This window comes from Coturnix japonica, chromosome 4 (genome assembly GCF_001577835.2).
Source record: "Coturnix japonica isolate 7356 chromosome 4, Coturnix japonica 2.1, whole genome shotgun sequence".
In the NCBI taxonomy this organism is placed as follows: domain Eukaryota; kingdom Metazoa; phylum Chordata; class Aves; order Galliformes; family Phasianidae; genus Coturnix; species Coturnix japonica.
Window position 1 is genome coordinate 39,188,423 of NC_029519.1, and position 20,963 is coordinate 39,209,385.

The window sequence follows — 20,963 nt, forward strand, 5'->3', positions numbered from 1 at the left end:
AAGGGACATTACCTGTGCTACATCAAGTAAGCTGCAAGCTGCTAATGGAAAACGGTACTGCTTTGTAGGGAGACTTGTTTTACACTTGTTTTTCTTCTACCTGGTTTTACAGTTCTCTACAGCCACCGTTCAGCATTCTCTCAGAAAACACTTTGCATTCTGCATTGCTATTCTTCTTAAGACTGGAGAACAGTTCTCTCCTATTACCCTTAAGTTCCCTTTAAAAGCTAATCAGTCCTACTGGATACATCAAGCCCTCCACTGCTCAGTCCTGGCATCTGTGTAAGGTCAGGTTTACAAAATGATTACTCCCTTTTTCCCCTGCTAGGGTTTGTCACACACTTGTGAGATTAACAACTGTTTAATCTAGTGCTGTATTATTTTATCACCAGTTTTCAACAGTGACATCATAGTCTTTTCATGTCAGCACCTTTGTCATGGGGTTATCCCTAGATGTAAGTCCATGACAGGGGGGCACAGGCCCCACCACATCCTCATCTCCAAATTGGAGGGATGTGGATTTGATGGAAGGACCACTTGATGGATAAGAAATTGTTTGAAAGGCAGCAGAGGGTGGTGATCAATGGTTCTGTGTCCAGGTGGAAGCTGGTAACGAGCAGTGTCCCCCAGGGGTCTGTCTTGGGACTACTGCTCTTTATCATCTTTATCAATTACATCAACAATGGAATCGAGTGCACCCTCAGCAACTTTGCTGATAACACAAAGCTGAGTGGCATGGCCAACATGGAGGAAGGAAGGGATGCCATTCAGAGGGACCTTGACAAAATTGAAAGGTGGGCCTGGGTGAACCTAAAGAGGTTCAACACAGCAAAGTGCAAGGCTTTGCACTTGGGCCGGAAGAACCCCAGGCACCTGTACAGACTGGGAGGAGTGGTCCTTGAGAGCAGCTCAGCAGAGAAGGACCTGGGGATCCTGGTGGATGAGAAACTTAACATGAGCCAGCAGTGTGCACTTGCAGCTCAGAAAGCAAATGGTATCCTGGGCTCCATCAGGAGAGGGGTGGCCAGCAGGGATAGGGAGATGATTGTCCCTCTCTACTCTGCTTTTATGAGGCCCTATCTGGAGTACTGTGTCCAGGTGTGGAGCCCTCAGTACAAAAAAGATATGGAGATTTTGGAAAGGGTCCAGAGGAGGGTGACAAAGATGATCAGGGGACTGGAACACCTCCCCTGTGAAGACAGGCTGAGGGAGCTGGGCTTGTTCAGCCTGGAGAAGAGAAGGCTGCAGGGTGACCTCATTGCAGCCTTTCAGTACTTGAAGGGAACCTATAATCAGGAGGGGAGTAAACTCTTTGAAAGGGCTGATAATAGCAGGACAAGGGGAAATGGTTTTAAGTTGAAAGAGGGAAGATTTAGGTTGGATGTTAGGGGGAAGTTCTTTACTCGGGAGAGTGGTGAGGTACTGTAACAGGCTGCCCAGGGAGGCTGTGGATGCCCCGTCCCTGAAGGTGTTCAAGGCCAGGTTGGATGGGGCCCTGGGCAACCTGATCAAGTAAAGGTGTATGTTTGGTGGCCCTGCAAGGCAGGGGGTTGGAGCTTCATGATCTTTGAGGTCCCTTCCAACCTGTGTCATTCTGTGATTCTCTGAACAGGTTTGCTGCACAACCCGGCCAGCCCTGAGCCACATGCTTTGGAAAAGGGGGAAGGGTGGAGAGCCAGCAGGTAGTTTTAACAAAGAGAAAACGCAACGGTAATGATCTGAGGAGGAGCGGTAATTCACTAAATGTAATCAAATCAAACAAAAATGAGAGAGAGAAGACTACCCAAAGTAGGAATCAAACGACAACAGTGCAATGGAAGCACATGCTTTTCTCTGCGGTGAGCTGAGACGGCCAGAGGCAGAGAGTGGCTGGGGTCTGGTCTGGAGTCCCACCCCACTTCCTCCTTGCACCAAGTCCTCTGGGGATGCTGCCCCTCCTCCTGTGGAACCAAAATGGCAGTAACACAGAACCAGAACCTGGACTCTTTAACTATCACTGTTCTGCATGATGTTCTGATGTGGAATACTGACAATAGAAATCACAAAACTACAACCTTTCACATCCCAGTCCTTAAACTAATATAGTGATCCCCATTACTAAACAAACCAGACTATATCAACACCTTTTAAGCTGAGATACAGTTTTTCCTTGGTCCTTCTTGTACATACACTTTGATGTGCATAAACAGCAAAGCATGAGAACTTTGCAACAAGCAGTTCCAAGTCTAACTAGAGCCTCGAGTAGTGCCTACCTGATTGCTATGTATAACTTAAAGAATAAAATTTGATTTAAATAATTTTATATTTTTATTAGATTTGCAGACTGACCAAATATGTTTTAGTGTGGTTGATTTCACTGTGCAACTACATGGCTCCATGCCCAATGACTTCAAGCAAGTACAGCACTACTGCTGGATCACAGCAGTGCTACACTGAAAGAGCCATAGTATGAAATTTGCAAATACAATTCAGTCTACTTTTTAAAAAATGAAATCTAGTATGTTTAATATACCTATCTCAAACTAAAAACTCTACCTGGAGAAAATAAATCAGTATTTTTCAGTTCTCTGCTACTTACCCTATTTTGAATCAGCGTCTCTTTAATTATCTTGCACCAAAAAAAAACACAAACCAACCAAGCAACCTTCAAAACACCACTTAACTTAGTAGCAATAAAGAAACACATGTCCGAAGAGAAAAAGCCCTACCTCAAATCTGAAAAACAGAATTGAGAATCCATTTTATTTTTTTTTCCTACTTCTCAGCTGAAGTCTGGGCTAGAGTTTTCTCTGTGACACTGTATTTCAAGGCCTCTCCACTGTATTTGTTTTTCTAGCACACTGTCCATAGGGTAAGAACTTGGGGGGGGAGAGGGGATTCTTAAGAGAAGAAAGAATTTGAATATTACAGGAAAAGGTATTTGAAAGAAAAACTTAACATCTACACAAAACACAATACAATTGTGCTGTCTGTTGGGATTTACTCACGACTGCCCTTAGAGCCAAGAAATAGTAGAAGAGAGAGACTATAGCTGGTATTCATGTACTCTCAAAAAGATAAATATGAAAACAATGAAGTTGGAAGGTTTGTTGTTTTTTTTTTTAACTAGGAAGCAGATTGCCATTTAGAAAAATTGCATTGGGGTTACCACGTGTTTCAATTTCTCTCTGGGTGATGGGAGGAAAAGTTCACCTTTAAAATGAGAGAATTTTACAGCAGAAACAGAAAACAGCAGAGAGAACTGATGTGACAGCTCAGTCTAACAGAAACAAACCAGCCTATTCCCCTCAGAAACTGCTAGTAGATGTAATGCAGTGTCTGCCAGTGAACTGAATCACTTTAATATGACTCTCACATGTCATTTATTTAGCTAAATAGACATAAAACTGCAAATATCAAATTGTCTCTATGTGGCAATGCACAAAAAATGATAATTAAAATGCAACTTTCTGTCCCGCTCCTGCCTTACAAATATTTATCAGCCAAGAAAATGATCCAAGATTTTCTTTTTCTTTTTCATCTAGCAAATATCACTATAAGACATTTACCCTTCTATCACAACATACACAATATGCCTTATTAGTACAGTTTTCTTCTCTGAAAAAAGAAAGGGCCACATGATTTTCTCTGCCCAAATACAGTAATATCTGACAAAATCCTGGAAGAACTGGGGAGGCCCCTTATCAACACCATTTTTTGGGCTTATGATTTATATGAGACTTTTTTGCTTTTATTTTGTTTGTTTCTGCTGTTTGGTTTTTGGTTGGCTTTTGTTTGTTTGTTTTTTGTTATTTACCAAGTTTTCTGGACAAGGAACACATTGGTTATAATAATGCATATACCACTGCACTATGAATATTGGAATCTTATTTAATAACAGTAACCTGCAGTTAGAGCATTTTCAGAAGATAGAAAATCAAATAAAAACATAATTTATCTCAATAAAGGCTAATTTATTATTACCCAGATTGTGCAGTTGTCAATTTTACTCAGTATTACCCTCACAAGGCCTACCTGTTAAGAACACTTTTGCACTTTGAGGTCACTTAGCATATAATTGCAAGTATAGGATCTTCCAACAATAACTTGGATACAGACTTCAGTGAGGAAAAAAAAGAAATTAGAAGGATGGCATTACTTTTGCATGAAAATTATTTCTTTCTTACAGATACTTTACAAAATATTAACACATTCCTTTCATTTCTGATATTTTATCTTGAAGAGAACTTTAGAAGCTCACCTTTATTTCCTTATGCATTAGAATGTTTGATTTGTTCTAATATATACTCCTGTGCAGGCTAATGTTTACAGTGATTAAACTTACTATCTTCAGTTCTGGTGGAGATTTTAAAATAAATCAACTGGAAAATGTAAATTTTCTCTGAGTGGACTTGTAACACAATGGAAAGCACAGCAACAATAGCAGAGCAGCAAGGTCCCAAGCTGCAGCAAGCAAGGATTTGCTCAAACACAACAGCAGTAGACACAGAAACAAAGGAAAGAGACTTATTACCTTCCAAAGGCTTCCAGCATCTGCAGAGAGGCTCTTACCTCCACTACCAGCCCTTAAATGAGGTCTAGGAAGGGGTGGGTCCTGACTCTGGTGAGTGTCACTCAGGTGCACTGCACAAAGCTGAGCTTTCCTGGGTCGTTCCTGCCTTTTTTACCAGGTGCTCAATCACTTGGCTCAAGCTGTGACTTAGCATTTCTGCTACACTACTTCAATAGAAAAGTAAGAAACTTCATGGCAGTAGTGAAACAGTTTGAAATAAATGACTGAGCTTAGAATCTGGTACTTCCATAAAATGACATAAAACAAATTGATTTCCTGGTAATAGCTTCATTATGACTCAATCTTAAAATGGAGCTATCATATAGTACTGCTAAGTTTTAATGTAGTTTGCTTCCTTACTAAGGAATTATCCAAATAATGAGAACATCCTAACTCAGTAAAACTACTGCAAATACTGTTGGGAACTTTGCAGCTATCATATGGTCTTATGGAGGACTTACAGGATCAGAGAATCTTCTGAGCTGGAAGGGACCTTAAAAGGTCATCTAGACCAACTCTCCTGCAATGAACAGTGACACCTACAGCTACATCACATTGCTCAGAGCCTTACCCTGGCCTTGACTGTCTATGGGGACACGGCTTCCACTATATCTCTGGGCAGCCTGTGCCAGTGCCTGATCACCCTTATCTTTTTATATATATATAAATGTAAAACATATAAATATATGTGTAATTATACATATACATATATATATTTATAATATCAATCTATGTCATTTTATACATATATACAGGTGCATATGTGAATTCTTAGAGCTTAAACCTCATTTTTTTCTATTCTACATGTCTCTTGCACATTTCACAGCTGGATAGAATAAGGAATAAAGTACAAGAAGAACAAAATTTCATCAAAAATCTTTGATAAATACCTTGAGAGCTCATTAAGAATTGCAACCACTGCCATCAGACCAGACCTATACATTGGTTTCACAAAAAGAACATTAAATATCCCACTAGTTTCGGGGATTTCTTTCTTTTTTTTTTTAATGTTTTAATAAAAATATTAAAAAATGAAATGTTTTGTTGTTTGTATAGTAGCGATATTGTATATTTTATGATGGTTGCTCAGAACCAGAAGGTGAGCAGTCGGGAACTATGGGGAGCTCACTAACGAAGGAGCAGAAAGTAAATCTCGAAGTATTGCGGTCAGTGTTACCGTATCAGGATAAGACTGTGTCTACTTCAGCATTAGCTACTCTTCTTAAATGGATAAGCAAAAATGTCCCTGAACGAGCCGGATAATGGAAGGGATTAAGCAATCACGACGGGAAAGAATTTATTCCGACCATTCCCTGCCGCCCTCCGTCCCAACCCCGCCGCTGCCTCTCGCTGCGGGAAGCGGCCCGTGCCCGGATCCGACCGGCGGCTCCGACCTTCCACCCCCCCCCCCCCCCCCCCCCCCCGGGGGAGGAAAAAACAAAACCACCCCCCCCCCCCCCCCAAATCGGGGGAAAAAAAAAACGCAAACCCCCCCCCCCCCCCCCCCCGCCGTCCCGCCCTCCGCCCCCCCCACGTCGTGCGCTGCAGCGTCTGTGCAGCCGGCGTGTAACGTGATTAAAGACACGGACGGATCGAAACCAGGGGATCGTTGTGACCCAGGTCCAGTATATCCGGAATGCGAATCGGGCGCATTTCTTCCTGATGATAATTTGAAGGGAGCAGAAACGACAAATTTCCCTACAGCGTACTGTTTTAGAGCGGTGCAGAAAAGAAGCAATATTAAGGGGTGATGCTGACACGTTGCAAGCCTTTCCTGTGTTGTATCAGTCGATGGATCACCTCAAGTTGTAGAACTCGCTGCAGTAGCTCGAGCTTTCCAAATTTTTTCAGACCAAAAGCTTAATATAATAACTGACTCTTTGTATGTTACAGGTATCATTCAGCGGATTGAAGGATCCTTTCTTAAGGAAGTTAATAATCCGGTTTTGTTTGTACAGCTCAAACGAGTCTTGCATTATGTTTCTCACCGTACTCTTCCTTATTTTATTATGCACATTCGATCGCATACTACATTGCCTGGTCCTTTAACTGAGGGCAGCCGTAAGGCTGATCGAGCCACAGTTATTGCAGCAAGCGCGACTCTCTCGTCAATTTTTCCATCAGAACAGGAGAGCCTTACAAAAACAATTCCAACTGACAGTAGATCAAGCCCGTAACATTATTTTAACATGCCCAGACTGCCAGGCAATTGCCCCTTTGCCTCAAACTGGGACAAATCCACGTGGAACAGCCCCTCTTCAACTCTGGCAGACAGATGTCACTCACGTTCCTGAATTCGGCCGTCTAAAATACGTACATGTAACGATAGATACTCATTCTTCTTACATATTTGCCACAGCACATACAGGTGAACGCAGTCGTGACGCCCGTAAACACTGGTTATCTGCTTATGCTGCTATGGGAATCCCTCATACGATAAAAACAGATAATGGGCCCGCTTATACCTCTAAGGCCACTCGAACTTTCCTTCAAGAATGGGGGGTTAGACATATTACAGGCATCCCTCATTTTCCCACTGGACAAGCTATCATTGAGCATACTGATCAAACATTGAAATTCGTTCTTATTAAACCAAAAAGGGGGAATACAGGAGACACACCACAAGAAAGACTAGGTAAGGCTTTGTTTGTGCTGAATTTTTTGAATTGTGATCATACAAATACAACTCGTGTGGATCGTCATTTTGGGGCCTCCCCAGTGCTCAAGGAACGGCCAATGGTTAACATTCAAAATATACATAATATTCTCATCCGTGGTGGAAGAGAATGGGAAAGTGCACCTTGAAGCAGGGGACGCCCTGCTGGCGCTGCCTATTGCAGCGTTATAGCAGGGTTTAACAGTATTTCTTGTCATTTGCCTTATCTCTTTTCTCACTTGTATTGTCAATCAAGGCTTTGATTGAGTGATGATGATGATGTTACTTATGTAATTAGTGCTATTATTTTGTAGTATGTTAGTAGTTTGCTAATAAACAAAGAAGAGGGAAATGTGGGAATACAAGAAAAGCTGTTCAGAGCAGCAGCTGTGGAGCAAGATAAACAGCATGAGAACCAAGGACACCTCTGGAAGGAGAAGGGACTCACAGCTCTGACTGGATATGTGCCTGCATGGACAGTTGAAAAGCGTTTTGTAGAATGCTTTGTTGACATGTAAAGGAGGTTGGGAAAGTTGTAAGTGTGGATGGGAAAGTTAGAAAACAAAAACATGTGAAGGCATATAAGGGATGTGAGAACTTGTAATAAGCAATTTGGATCATTCACATCTGAGTTCGTGCCTCAAACGCTGCGTTCGGTTAGATCTTAGGAGGAACTTTTTCACACAGTGGGTGGTGACACCCTGGAACAGGTGGAACAGGCCTGGTCTAGTGGTTGGTAACACTGCACATAGCAGGGGAGTTTAGACTAGATGATCATTATGATCATTCAACCCAGGCCATTATATGATTCTAGGATTGGAAGGACCCTTGAAAGGTCATCAAGTCCAATCCCACTGCTGGATCAGGAACACCTATATTAGGTCACACAGGAGGAGTGTGAACATCTACAGAGAAGGAGACTCCACAACCTCTCTATGCAGACTGTTCTACTTTTCAGTTACACTGGTAGCCATACTGAGATGTGTATAGGAAAATAGGAGAATCGTGACTGGATGGCGGAAATAGTACCTTTGATTAAAGGATTGAGGGTCTTCCAAACAGACAAGCTTAGACGTGCAACTAAACCTGGAAAGTCCAACGTGGTGGACTGCCCTCACGAGCAGCACAGGAAGGCTGGTAACAATGGACAAGGAGAAAGCTGAGGGTGGGGCTATAAGAAGGGACAGACTGCTTTGAAGGGTGTGTTGTTACAAGGCAAAAAGGTATCAAACTCAAACAGGGATGAATTAGTGTGGATATAAGAAAATGTTTATTATGAAATGCGTGTGAAGCCCCAGAACAGGTTGCACGGGGAGGTGGTGGAAGACCTGTCGCTGGGAGCACTGAAGGTCAGGCTGGTCCCAGCTGTGAGCCCCTTGATCTACCTGTGGATGTCCCTTCACACTGCAGAGGGATTGCATCAGATGACCATTAAGGCTCCCTTCCAACACAAATGACTCTATGACTCTGTGGACTGGGACTGTTCAGTCAGGAGAAAAGGAAGCTCACAGGAGAGACCCTGTTGCTCTTTACAACTACCTGAAAGCAGGTCATAGCAAGGTGGGGGCCCATCTCTCCTCCCAGGTAAACAGCGCTAGGTAAGGGCCTCAAGTTGCACCTGAGGAAGTTCAGGTGGGGCATTAGCAGAAATTTCCTTTCCAATAGAGCGATCCAGCTTACAAAGAGACTGCCCAGAGAGGTGATGGAGTGACTGTCCCTGGAGGTCTTCAATTAAGGTGCAGATGTGGAAATGGGTTAGTGCGCATGGTGTTGAAGAATTGACAACAGGACTTGTTGATCTGGGAGGTCTTTTATAACCATAATAATCTGTGGTTCAAAATATGTAAAGGGCAGGAGTCAAGAGGATGAGGCCAAGCACTTTTCAATGGTGCCCAGCACTGGAACAGGCTGCCCAGAGAGGTTGTAGAGTCTCCTCCTCTGGAGACATTCAAAACCTGCCTGGATGCTTACCTAGGCAACCTAACATAGGGATCCTGCTTTATCAGGAGGGTTGAACTAGGTAACCTCCAGAGGTCCCTTCCAACCACAATGATTCTCTGTTTCTGTCATTCTGTGAGTAGGGGAGCCCAGAGGAACCTCCCAGAGGAATCTCCCAGAGGACCTGTCCTTTTCCTCCTCTGAGAAAGGTCAGATCATTCTCATTTCCCAGGCAGTAAGAGGAAGGGCTTTGTTTCCCCATGTAAGGCAGTAGTAGTGCATATGAGTCAATGCAGGTGATTTTGAAGGCAGGAGACTCCAGCTCTACAACTGGAGAGTGCGAAGGAAATGCACAGGAAATGAAGCAGCAACAGGCAATCTGGCAGGAGTGCAGGCATACTGCTAGACTGTGAAGGGACGGGGTCAGGAAGGCCAAGGCCCAACTGGAACTGCAAATGGTAAAAGGTGCAATGAAGAAAAAGAAAAGCTTCCACATGCATCTAAACCTGGAAAGTCAAAAGAAGTGCAAAACAACAATTTCTGATTCTGTCATTCTGTGACTAGGGGAGCCCAGAGGAACCTCCCAGAGGACCTGCACTTGGCTGTAAGCTGTCAGCCATGGGCGGCGGCCAGCAGAAGGGTATGGGGCCTTCTAGGCCACCGCCAGGGCTTTGTGACGCGGGCCGGCATCGAACCCGAAGGCCGTTGTGACATGGTGGTGTCCTGGTGCCTTTAGGAGCCAGAGTCCCCGTGCCGCTCACTCTCAGGACAGCGGCTCCGTGAGGAGGCAGCAGCTCCTGGGTGCTTTTGTTTCCGAGAGAGGAGACGGAGATGCCCAAGGAACAGGAGAACTGCTCTCAGCCTGACAAAGGGCTGCCGAGCATACAGGAAAGCTGCCAGGTACGGGTCAGGGTGGGAGGAAGAGGAACAACATGGTACCAAAAGTACCAGAGTATGAAAGAAAGTAGCTGGGTGACATGGCTGGCTGTGAGCACCTCTGGCCAGTGCACCGCCCCACTTGCCCTGGAGCATTTCCTGAAGATATGCCATCTCCTAGGCCAGCCCGGGCCCATGCAGGCCCAGCACTGCTGTGCCCAGTGGCAGAGAGCAACGGGACGGAGCTCAGCTGGGCTGTTGACGTCCAAGGGCTGCCTCCTAATGGGGGTCAGGAGTGTCGGCACTTCTGGGGACGCTGGTGGTAATGCAGCCACCTCCATCTCACGCCTCCTTCTCCCCACAGGTGGGCCGCACGGCGCCGCGAGCGGTGCCGCCGGGCAGCCGGAGCCCGGGCTCGTCCCTCCACGGCGTCCATCTGCCGCCGCTGCCCGGCCCGGAGAGCTCGCGGGCCTCCGGGAGCCGCCGCGCACAGGTAGGGAGCCCAGGGGAAACAGGGCAGAACATCCTCCTGAGTTCAAGGGGAGGACTGCTCCAGCAGGATGAGCCCTGCTAAGGCCAGATGGCTGCCCCAGTGTGTCAAGGACTGCTGCGGGGGAAGCAGCCCTATGCCAGTTCACATCAAGGGAGCAGGGCAGCAGAGGCCACAGGGCTGAGCGCTGCCCTCGGGGCTCCCGACAGGGCCTTGTGGGAGGCTTTCCAGTACGGACATGTGGAGCACAAAGGGAAAGGACCCCTTCTAACTTAGCATTTCTCCTCTGCTTCTTTTGAAGGCGGACAGGGAGATGCTCAGGCAAGCACTGCCCCGTGGCAGTGAATCCAGGGAAGGCAGACAGCGGCCTCTGCCAAGGCAGGCAATGCCGCTGGCAGCTGCACCCAGACATGCAGCAGCTGCACATACGGAACTTCCCAGATTGACCACTCGCCTTACACCAGCCTCCATGCGTTCTGCAAGCGGCAGTGACCGTGCCATGGGATCCACAGCTTGCAGACTGCTGGTGCTTGTTCCACGTCCTCAAGGCAGTGGTCAGCAGCAGGCTATGGCAGCGAGGGCTGAGAACCGGCAGGCAGATCTGCTAGTCCCCACGTCCCCCTTCCAACCAGCGCACCGAACACCCAAGTTGCTAAGGTTGGCAAAATTGAGGCTGCCAGTAACCACAATGCCAAAAATTCAGCAGAAGCCAGTAGCCACCAGACCTAGACCCTGCCGGAAACCAGCAAGTCCAAGGCAGAGTGCACCCACCAGCACTGAGGAAACACCAGCATCACCTGCCCCGGTGCTGGTCCACGAGGCTGGAAGTGGCCCCGCAGACAAGATGCAACCAGATCCAAGTGTTCAGGAGGAAACAAGAGATGCTGACGGGGCTTCTGCCTCATGCTCCACACCACCACAACAGGCATCAGATGATGATGCCGAAGCTACTTGCTACTTTTCGTGGGGCATGCTGGTTTCCAGGGACACTGAAGAGAGGGTACGCGCCTGGATCATACAGCACATGTTCCTGACCTGCTTACTTTGCACTTCCACTGATGTTACAGTGTTGGACGTGCAGGAAGTGAAGAACGAAACCAGTGAGAGAGATACTGCGAGCCCTCAGAATGAGGTGAGCGAGGTGCATTTTGTTGGCAACAGGTGTGAAATGGAGGAAGGGTCAGGAGCATGTGAGGTGGAGTGAAGACTGGCAAGATGAGCCCTGCTGTACTGGGCCGGCTGCCAGGATGTGATTGCTGTGAGGGGGTTGCTTGAGCGTAGGGTTGCAGCATGGGGAGCAGTACTAAGCCCGTGCAGTTCTCGGAGGCAGGGCAGCTGTGACCATGGGGCTGACTGCTACTCTTGGGGCTCTGCAGGGCCTTCGAAAAGCCATTCGAGCAGGTTTATGTGCACTGTGAAAGGATAGGATCCCGCTAACTTAGCTTTCCTCCTCCATCTTTCCCTCAGGCGGACAGGCTGGAGCTCACGGAGGCACTGCCCCATGCCAGCGTCTCCTCAGAAGGGAGACAGCCACAGTCAACTTGTGGTGCATCCTGTTTTGGTCCTGCGCCACCCGTCCATCGTGCTAAAGCCTCACAAAAGTCAACTGTGTTGGCATCTCGGAGGCGTCCAGTAGCTGCAAGACCAAAACCCATCCAGAAAGCAGCAGGTCCACAACAAGGCGCACCCTCCCACACTCTGCTAGCACCAAGAACAACTGCCCAGGTGCAAGTCCCCGAGGCTGGGAGTGGCCCCGCAGATAACATGCCACCAGGTCCCAGTGCTCAAGAGGGCAGAAGAGACTGTGAGGAGGCTCCCACCTCAGATTCCCACACAGCACAACAGATAGTTCCCTATTTGCCTGGCCCTTTCCAGGCTGGGCCAGTTGCCTTGCGCTACCGATGGGTTCCACCCTCCTTATTGAGAGTGCACGTGGAGCTGTCCTGCAGTCTTTGCAAATGCAACTACACTGTTAAGAAGAATGTCAAGAGGAACTGGAAGATACCCCTGAAAGGGATGATGAAGAAGAGGATGCCAAAGTCCCAATGAGGACACCATCTGGCAAGGCAGAGGCCTGGCCTCCAGCTCCTGCTGTGGCTGTGAGCCCTCAGAATGAGGTGAGCATGGCGCATTTTGTTGGCAACAGGCGTGAAATGGAGGCAGGGTCTGGAGTGTGTGAGGTGGAGTGAAGACTGGCAAGATGAGCCCTGCTGTACTGGTCCGGCTGCCAGGATGTGATTGCTGAGAGGGGGCAGCTTGAGAGTAGGGGTGCAGCGTGGGGAGCAGTACTAAGCCCGTGTGGCTCTAGGAAGCAGGGCAGCTGTGGCCACGGGGCTGACTGCTACTCTTGGGGCTCTCTGCAGGGCCTTCTGGAAGTCATTCCAGAAGGTTCACGTGCAGCGTGAAAGGATAGGATTCTGCTAACTTAGCTTTCCTCCTCCATTTCTCCTGCAGGTGGACAGGCTGGAGCTCACGGAGGCACTGCCCCACACCAGCATCTGAGAAAAGGAGCCAGGAGACTTGCATGGTTAAACAGGGAACCGCTGGGCAAGCTCAAGTGGAAGAAGAGAGCGTCCAGATCTTGGAAGGAAGGGCTGGCCACCTGGGAGGAACATATAATCATTGTCAAAGGCTATAGGGTGGCAACTAGAAAAGCTAAGCCCTCCTGGACACATTCTATTCTATTCTTCACATTCTATTCTATCCTATTCTTCACAATAGCTGTGAAGAAAATTTTCCTATCTCTACTCTGAAAATAAAAAAAAAAAAGAAAAAAAATGTCCTACCTCTACTTTGTGTGCCTCCGGTGGTGCAGTGGTTAAGGACTTTGCAACACTGGAGGCCCGGGTTCGAATCCCCTCTGTGGCTCAAATGGTAGAAGTGCTGCTCTGCTACACAGGGGGCTTGAATTCCGGGGGTTGGACTTGATGGTCTCTTCCAACCCACACAAGACTATGATACTGTGTGTGTGTGATATTAGAAATGCAGTGGCTGGCTTATCTTACGTTTGTGCATTAGCATGGTATTTCATTGTAGTTACTAATATTTGAGTTAGTTTTCTAAACGAGCTAAACTCTTTTTTAATTTACTACTCGAGAAATTTTGTTGGATTTTTCAGGGGCAGCGTCTCGTGAGAAAGAAAAGCAGACAACTTTCTTTGTACAATCTGAATAATGCTAATGCAATTTCTGAAAATTTTGCACTAAGATTAACTCATTAATTACCAAAAAAGTCCACCTCAAAACACTTACTGTTTCATTACATTTTATTGCCCTGAAAACAAGGACTTCACACAAGGACTGCAAGTGAGATTGCAAGTGGGAATTATTTTTATGAAAATAATTAGGTCTTGCTCCAAACTCATATGCTTCTGATTCATTTAGAGTCAGTCCATATCAGGTCAACTCAGTTTTGATTTCATTAGGGATGAACATACGTCAAACATTGTTGCCTGAGTTGAGACTCAGATTTTCAAAGATCCACAAAATCTAAACTACAGTGACCTTAAGTAACATTAATGCTTGTCACGTCAAATGAAGATCAGCAAAGGCACTGGTACAGTGGAGCCTATAAGGAACGCAAATACTCTCTTGTTATGACTAGGGAAACCCAGAGGCATCTTGTTCTGGCTTGAGTACAGACTTCCTTTAGATTGATAATGTTTAGTGTGTTGACTTCTAAATTTCCTCTTGGCTTTTGAATGGCTGAGCCTTGACTATATTCTGTCTTTTTGCTGTTTCATTCTTCATATTCCCTGTCTCTCTTAGTGATCTTAGGATCAAAGTAATTGAATAAAGTATATATAGAACACAAAAAAAAAAAATGCTGAGGCAAGGTTCTTTTGCTGTGTTAATAAATAAAATCAATTCAAATTGATGATTGTTGTTTAAACTTCTCTGGATAATCCTCCTCAGAGCTAACTCCATGTTCTTTTCCAACTATCACTGCACTCACTTTCCAGGACCCTCACTGGTTTTCCTAACCTGAGGTAGTTCTGCTATACAACAGTGCTCACCACCATTTATTTTTCCCCTGAAAACTTCCTCTCTCCAGCATCTTGTGCTCATTGTGCGCTTTCCACCCTGTGCCACATTCTACATCCATATTTTGTGGTCCACGCACTTTCTTTTGGAAAACAGTTATATGCTGGATTTTTAATTTAATCTGTGCTCAGCAGCAACCATGTTGGGTTGTGCTTTGCCACAGAAACCACCCTGTCAAGTTTTTAAGCTTACATCACTTTGACAGCAGGTGAGACTGACAACGTACTACTTTGATTCATTCAGGTCACACAAACATTCTTTCATAGAAATCTCTTTGACAGTCTTTATGTACATACATGTATACATTTTTCAGATAACTCCAGTCAGGTGAGCATATCTTTGTATTTTGTAATGCAGGCACACAATAAAAGAGAAATAAAAAACACATCAATACTTTTAATCACAATACCAGTATAAAATCCACTTTTTGATATACATGTTTTTATGTCCTCATGTCTTGGGGTTTCCTAAAGATGATCCACTTTTCCTATTACTAGTACTTTTCAAAACTGCAGAGATCAACAATATTGCACCTGCTTTGAAGGGAGTTCCCTCATCTGAAGAAGGCATCACACCCTTACTCCTTAGTACTTAACTGAGTGTTTCATTCTAATGAGAGGGAAAGGAGGTTCTCTGATATACGTATACCTGGTGTGAGATTAAGAAACAACGGTTCAAATGTCCAACCAGTTTATTACAAACCTTAATCAGGAAGATGGGGAAGGGGAGGATGGACGCTATTATGATTTAGGGTGATGGGGAAGGGAAGGAAGACAATAGAAAAGATAGAAAGAAGCAAGAATTGCATAAAACCAGGATAGCCACCATCAGGATCCAGCAGTGGTCCCGCTGCATGCCATTATGATGGTCCAGGGTAAAAGCGCAGAGGGAGAGCAGCAGCAGTGTGGCCGGCAAGAAGGTGCAGGTACCAAGTAGGGCCATGAAGAAGCCGCAGGATAAGTCTGAGAGGAAGCAGAAGGTCTTCAGCAGCAGGTCCACAAGAGTCCGTCAGCACGCAGGCATTCCATAGTGAGGGATCTGATGGCAGACACCTTCGGGGGAGAGCAGCAGCAGAGTGGCCGGCCTTAGGCAGCAAGCAGGTAGAGTGCAGAGCAAGTCCAGGAGGGAGAGGCAGGTCGTGAGGCTTCTCATGTCAGAAACCTTCTTGTTCTTCATGAGGAATCTGCTGTCAGAAAACTTAACTTCACGGTTGTTGATTCCTCTTTTATCCTTTTTTTTTCCCCTGCTTTTGTGACATGCCTGGGTGCTTGGGTAAGAGTCATGTGAAACACCCCCTGAGATGGCCATCTTCCTCGAGATAAGCCCACACAAAAGACTGCTTCACAGCCATTGATATGCAGTTTAACCCTCTCTCATTGTCCTGGCCTTGTCCATCTGAGTCCCTCAGACAAAGGATTTCTCAGCTCTTTAGCAGTATTTGTTTGGACTTGTTCCTCAGCAAGCTTTGAGGCAATGGCATAAAAGAAGAATCTCTTACACTGGGATTCAGTTCACAGCAGTCCTTTCAGTTCATAGCAAACCTTTAAAGCTACTTTATCTATGTAATGATTCATATATTGTCAGACCCAAATGAAAATATATTAATTATATTAATGAAGGCCTAACAACATTGTTTTCTCAAATGAGTATTTCCATATACCACAACAAATGACACACACTGATTATAGCATAATTTCAGGTTTGAAATCTATGCCAAAGATGCTGTTATATTCTTGCTTTGTTTCTGTATTTGGATGCAAACGTGAGGACAAGAGAGGATCCACTCTGTTTTGTATTCCCTGTAATCTCACTGCTTTATGAAGACAGACTAAAAACACATACCTTGCTACATATAAGATACTCATTCATTACCCTTAAACACAAGATGAGAACAATTTCAAGTTTATCCATATTAGGTAGATGCAAGATCTACCTTGCCACTAACTCTTAGCAACAGTGTTCTGTTTTCTACTCCTGGGCAACCAGTTTGCTCAAAGTTGTTATTCCCCATTTACTTACATGGTCTTCTGCAACCCTTTCACAGCAGATTAGTTGCAGTTACATAAACAGAAGGCCATACTGTGTCTGAGAGCCAGAGGAGAAGACGTGATCAATAGAAAATTGCTTTGATGTCAAATGTGAAAGTTGTACAGATGATGATCTTGACATAGGGGAAGTAAAATCAGTTTAGGCTAATTAAGAAGAAAAAGCCTTAAATGTTAGTCTCAAACCGTTGCTCGCAAGATCCTGTAAATCTGTAGGATTAAATGCATATAAATTACCAGATAGCAGTAAGAAAAAAAGAAATTAAGTGAAAATGCCCTGCTTTGTCATTAGATGAGAGAGTAAATAAAAGAAAATCTTTCACTGCACGAAAAGTTAAAGTGTCTTTTCACAAAGAAGAAATGAAAAATAAGAAATTTTAAATGGGCACAAAGGAAAGAATCTATGAAGGAATTACCAGATTACAATGTCATGTAAGTTACTAGAGACAAGGAAAAAGGGTTGAAGTACAGAAGAGATGTACAAAGGAGCTACCTTCGCATACAGCACTGCCTCTGTCATAGTTTTTCTCAGTGATTAACATCTCTATTTAAAACAATGATCAAACGCTGGAAACAACAGTTACCTTAACAACTGAACTCTACAGCACGCACAACAGAGGCAGGACTCTCTGAACCTTTATCTGCTTCCTACAGGAATCTTGTGATTAGACTTTAAGAGAAAAAAAAAATTAAAGTGCAAAAAAGCAAACAAGTCCAAAGGTTATGCTGAGTTGATAATCCAATGATCAATCAATCAATAAATAAAGTGATTACTGTAGTCAGAGCTTCTGTAATACTACCTTGTGTTTATAATAACTTCATTCAGTATATTTTAACATACTGAATCCTTTACAGAAAATTAGGGTTAATAACAGCTGTGATAGTCATCAAGTTACTCCGCAGAGGGCAATGGTCTAAAAAATACATGGAGACAGCTATAACCACTTGCTAATTTATCTGAACAGTGCCGAAATCTGAGTTTCTAATAGCTTCAACAGCAATTAGTTTTGTGTAATAGGTAGACAGCAATGCAAATCAGCGCTGAGATTGCTGACACAAGAGTTCACTTAGATTTCAACTAAAGCAAGAAATAGGAGGTGTCAGTTCTTGACATGAAATCTTTATTTTGTTTTATTACAAATCATGTTATTAAGCAGGCTTAATAACAAGACAAGACAAGATCACAGAAAGCAAGAAAATTAACAGAACACTTACTGTTTTCCCCTTTTACAGGCCTATATGCTTCAGAAATAATTATGTGAAAGCGGTTTGTGACCCTGTATTCCAATAAACTCTGCTTATACCTGGTACCAGCTTGTTACTGAGCTCTGTGGACCTCAGGATGTATCAGATATTGTCTAGGCTTGTCTTCAACAGCCTGAAACTGTTTTTGCTTGTAATAGCAGCTAACACACTAGTGATTATTGCCAAATTTGTTTTAGCTTGTCTTTAGCTTAGTACAAGTGTATACTGTGACATCTCCACAAGGTCTGTAGGACAAGACAAGTGATTGCAGCTATTCATCACCTGCAGAATTAACTACATTTGACTGCAGCATGAAGCGCAATGTAGGTGAATACAGATGTGGGATAATCACAAGAGCCCTCTATGTACAATCACAGGTTGCTAACCAAGACCTGAAAATTATAAATTGAACTGTGCTACTTACCAGTGGTCAGTCATCAGTCAATAGAATATGACCCCAGGAGATGAGCCAAAACTGTGCTGGGGATAACAGAGATAACAAACAACACTATTCTGTGATTCTGTGATTTTAACACATGGCATGGACAGCAAAGCGGATGCACCATGTTGCTGTGAACAAACAAAGAGACAACAAAGGATAAAATTTATTAACAACTTGTATAAGTGACATCACATGGGTTATTGTATGTAGATAAAGAAACCATCAGTATTGCAGTTCTTCTTTCAAAGTACATAAGACACTGCTGACTTACAGATGTGGCCTGTACATCTGTAGGTAGTTGGATTTTCTAAAAAAAAAAAGTTCTGAACTTCTCCATTTAGTACTTTGAAGATAAGTGAAAGCATTCAAACACGACAGAAGAATACATGTGAAGGACAACAGTGTGTGTCCAGAAAATGAACTTTGATGGTAAATGCTGTGAGCAATAGAGAAATGGAGAATATGGAGTATTGAAAGTATAGACTACACTGCATTTTGTGAATTTTTATCCTTGATTGCCTTTGCTTTTTAGTAATTTTTCCAGCTATGACAAGATTAACAATTGGAATTTTGCACATAATATGTTGGTCCGTGAGAGGATCACTATAGTGCAGTACATAGCTTTGAGTATCGTTTAATTTGCTTGTACAAACATTCCTGTCCAGCATAAAGAGGAATCGCTGGGAATTTTGCCAGCCCACATCCAAACTCAGTGTAAAGAAAAATTCTCAACCTCTGCTGCAGAAGCAGCAGTTAAAAGAACAATGATAGCTTCTTCACAGAAGACTTAACCCAAATCTCTTAACAGAAAAACCAGTGCACATGGTTTTAAACTAAGGGACTAGGGCATGAAACACATCTTATCCTGTTCACTAAGACATAGGCTTGTACATATCTCAGTAAGAAAGTTAGAAACGCTGTCAGTGTATATGATTTTGTGCACTCTAAGTTTCACATGGTTTTCTGACAAACACAGCAAAAAGACATGCTTCTGTATAAGTAAACGAATGTGCTTATAAAACTTTAACAATTAACTTGTTGACACCAGAGTAGATGAAATAAACATAAGCCTTTGTCAGCTAAGATTTAGTTGACATATTTTTTTCAAATATATTTATAGACCCAGCATTTTTTCCCTCATGTTTTTGCAGTTGAAAGTTAGATCAACTGGAAGTTCTTTTGAAGTCAGGCCCTTAGAAACACTTCATTTAGGACTTTGAAACACTAAAGCGAAACACAAGAGGACACCACTGGAGTGACTGTTCTGGACAAGTAATCCAAGAGGAAGGAAAAAATAATTAAACATCTTATTGTTGGAGCCTTTTGGTTGCCAGTTGCAAGGTTTAACTTAGATGTGTCATAGCAATTTAGTTTTAATTTTCAAATAAGAATGTCTAACATTTGTTTCTTTATGGTTATAATTAGTAAATGTTAAAAATATGAATTTTCATGTTCATTTTATTTCTTACTAATACTCCTGTAAACAATCTTATCAGTCAGTTGTCATTGTCAGAACCCTTGTAAGCACTGCTGGAGAGGGAGTCTTAAAAATAACAAACACCAAAGCCATGAAGCTGATTTATTTTAAGACTGCATTTTCCTTACAGTAAACCACTCAAATGTAGAGGTGCCTTTAATTTGAGTGGCACTAAGAGAAAGGTGTATCACTTAAAAATAAATAAATAAAAAGATGTTACTGCATTCACTTGCATTTCAGAGCCAGACTCTAGGAACTGTCAGCTTCAGTGGGCTGAAGGTTATGACCTATTCAGGGAAAAGCAAACAGGTTTACTGTCATAGCAAAAAGTAACAAACAAACATTAATCTGTTCATCAAATTCCCAAACTTAAAAACCTTCAAGTAATTCCTCTTTCACAGCTTTGAGGGCTGTTAGCAATCCATATGTCCTGATGAAAGAATAAATATTTTTGCTCTCTGCAGATGGTATTTTGCTGTTTTCAAAGGAAGGTCAAAAACATTCTGTTCATGTTTTCAAATGCACAACAGTTGTGAGATGCTATATTGAACTCAAAAACTTATTTAGTTATTTAGTTATTTTTGGTAAAAACTGAAATTAGAGAACTAATAGTAGCAGCTTTGACATCACAGAAGACATAACACAAAAGATAAAATAGGTTAAGAATACAGTTATCACAAAACATAGTTGTATTTAAAGCCAGCATAAACAAAATGCTTGAGATGTATTTATTTTCTATGCTACAGTAGAACAATCAGTCTTGGATACAACTTGAGGTACAAATTACATTTAGCTTTTAATTACTTTGGTTTTTTTGGTGGCTGCTGTTCATTTTTTTCACCAGTCTTAAAATAAAAGTTGAAACACAATTGAAGCTATAACCCTTAAAATGAACAATATATTAGTATACTTCATGTCCTAATCCTTCTTTAAATATCAAAAGAAGTTTTCCTGCTATCTTATTTTTTTCTCAACTTTTAAACAATTTAGCAGTAATATATAAACTTCTTATACAAGATATACTAACTCCTTTGCAAAAAGATGCCTGCTTATTCATCCTTTACCTGCAAATAGATTTAAACTGTTAGCTAGCATAGCAGTGGAGAATAAATAGATAAGAATATAGTTATTCATATTTATATATACACACATGCATTGTAATTCACATTTCTTAAAAAAGTACTTTTTAAAAATGAAAT

The 20,963-nt window shown here is 43.3% G+C and overlaps 1 protein-coding gene across 1 annotated transcript; it reads left to right on the plus strand.

The window, feature by feature from the left end:
- Nucleotides 1–10,897: 10,897 nt before the first annotated feature.
- On the plus strand, nt 10,898–13,119 carry LOC107313344 (proteoglycan 4-like). Its single transcript, XM_015861474.1, has 3 exons — nt 10,898–11,644; nt 11,980–12,629; nt 12,967–13,119. Exons 1-2 carry the CDS (start codon nt 10,898–10,900, stop codon nt 12,559–12,561), a joined length of 1,329 nt encoding a protein of 442 aa, XP_015716960.1. The 3' UTR covers nt 12,562–12,629; nt 12,967–13,119.
- Nucleotides 13,120–20,963: the final 7,844 nt, after the last annotated feature.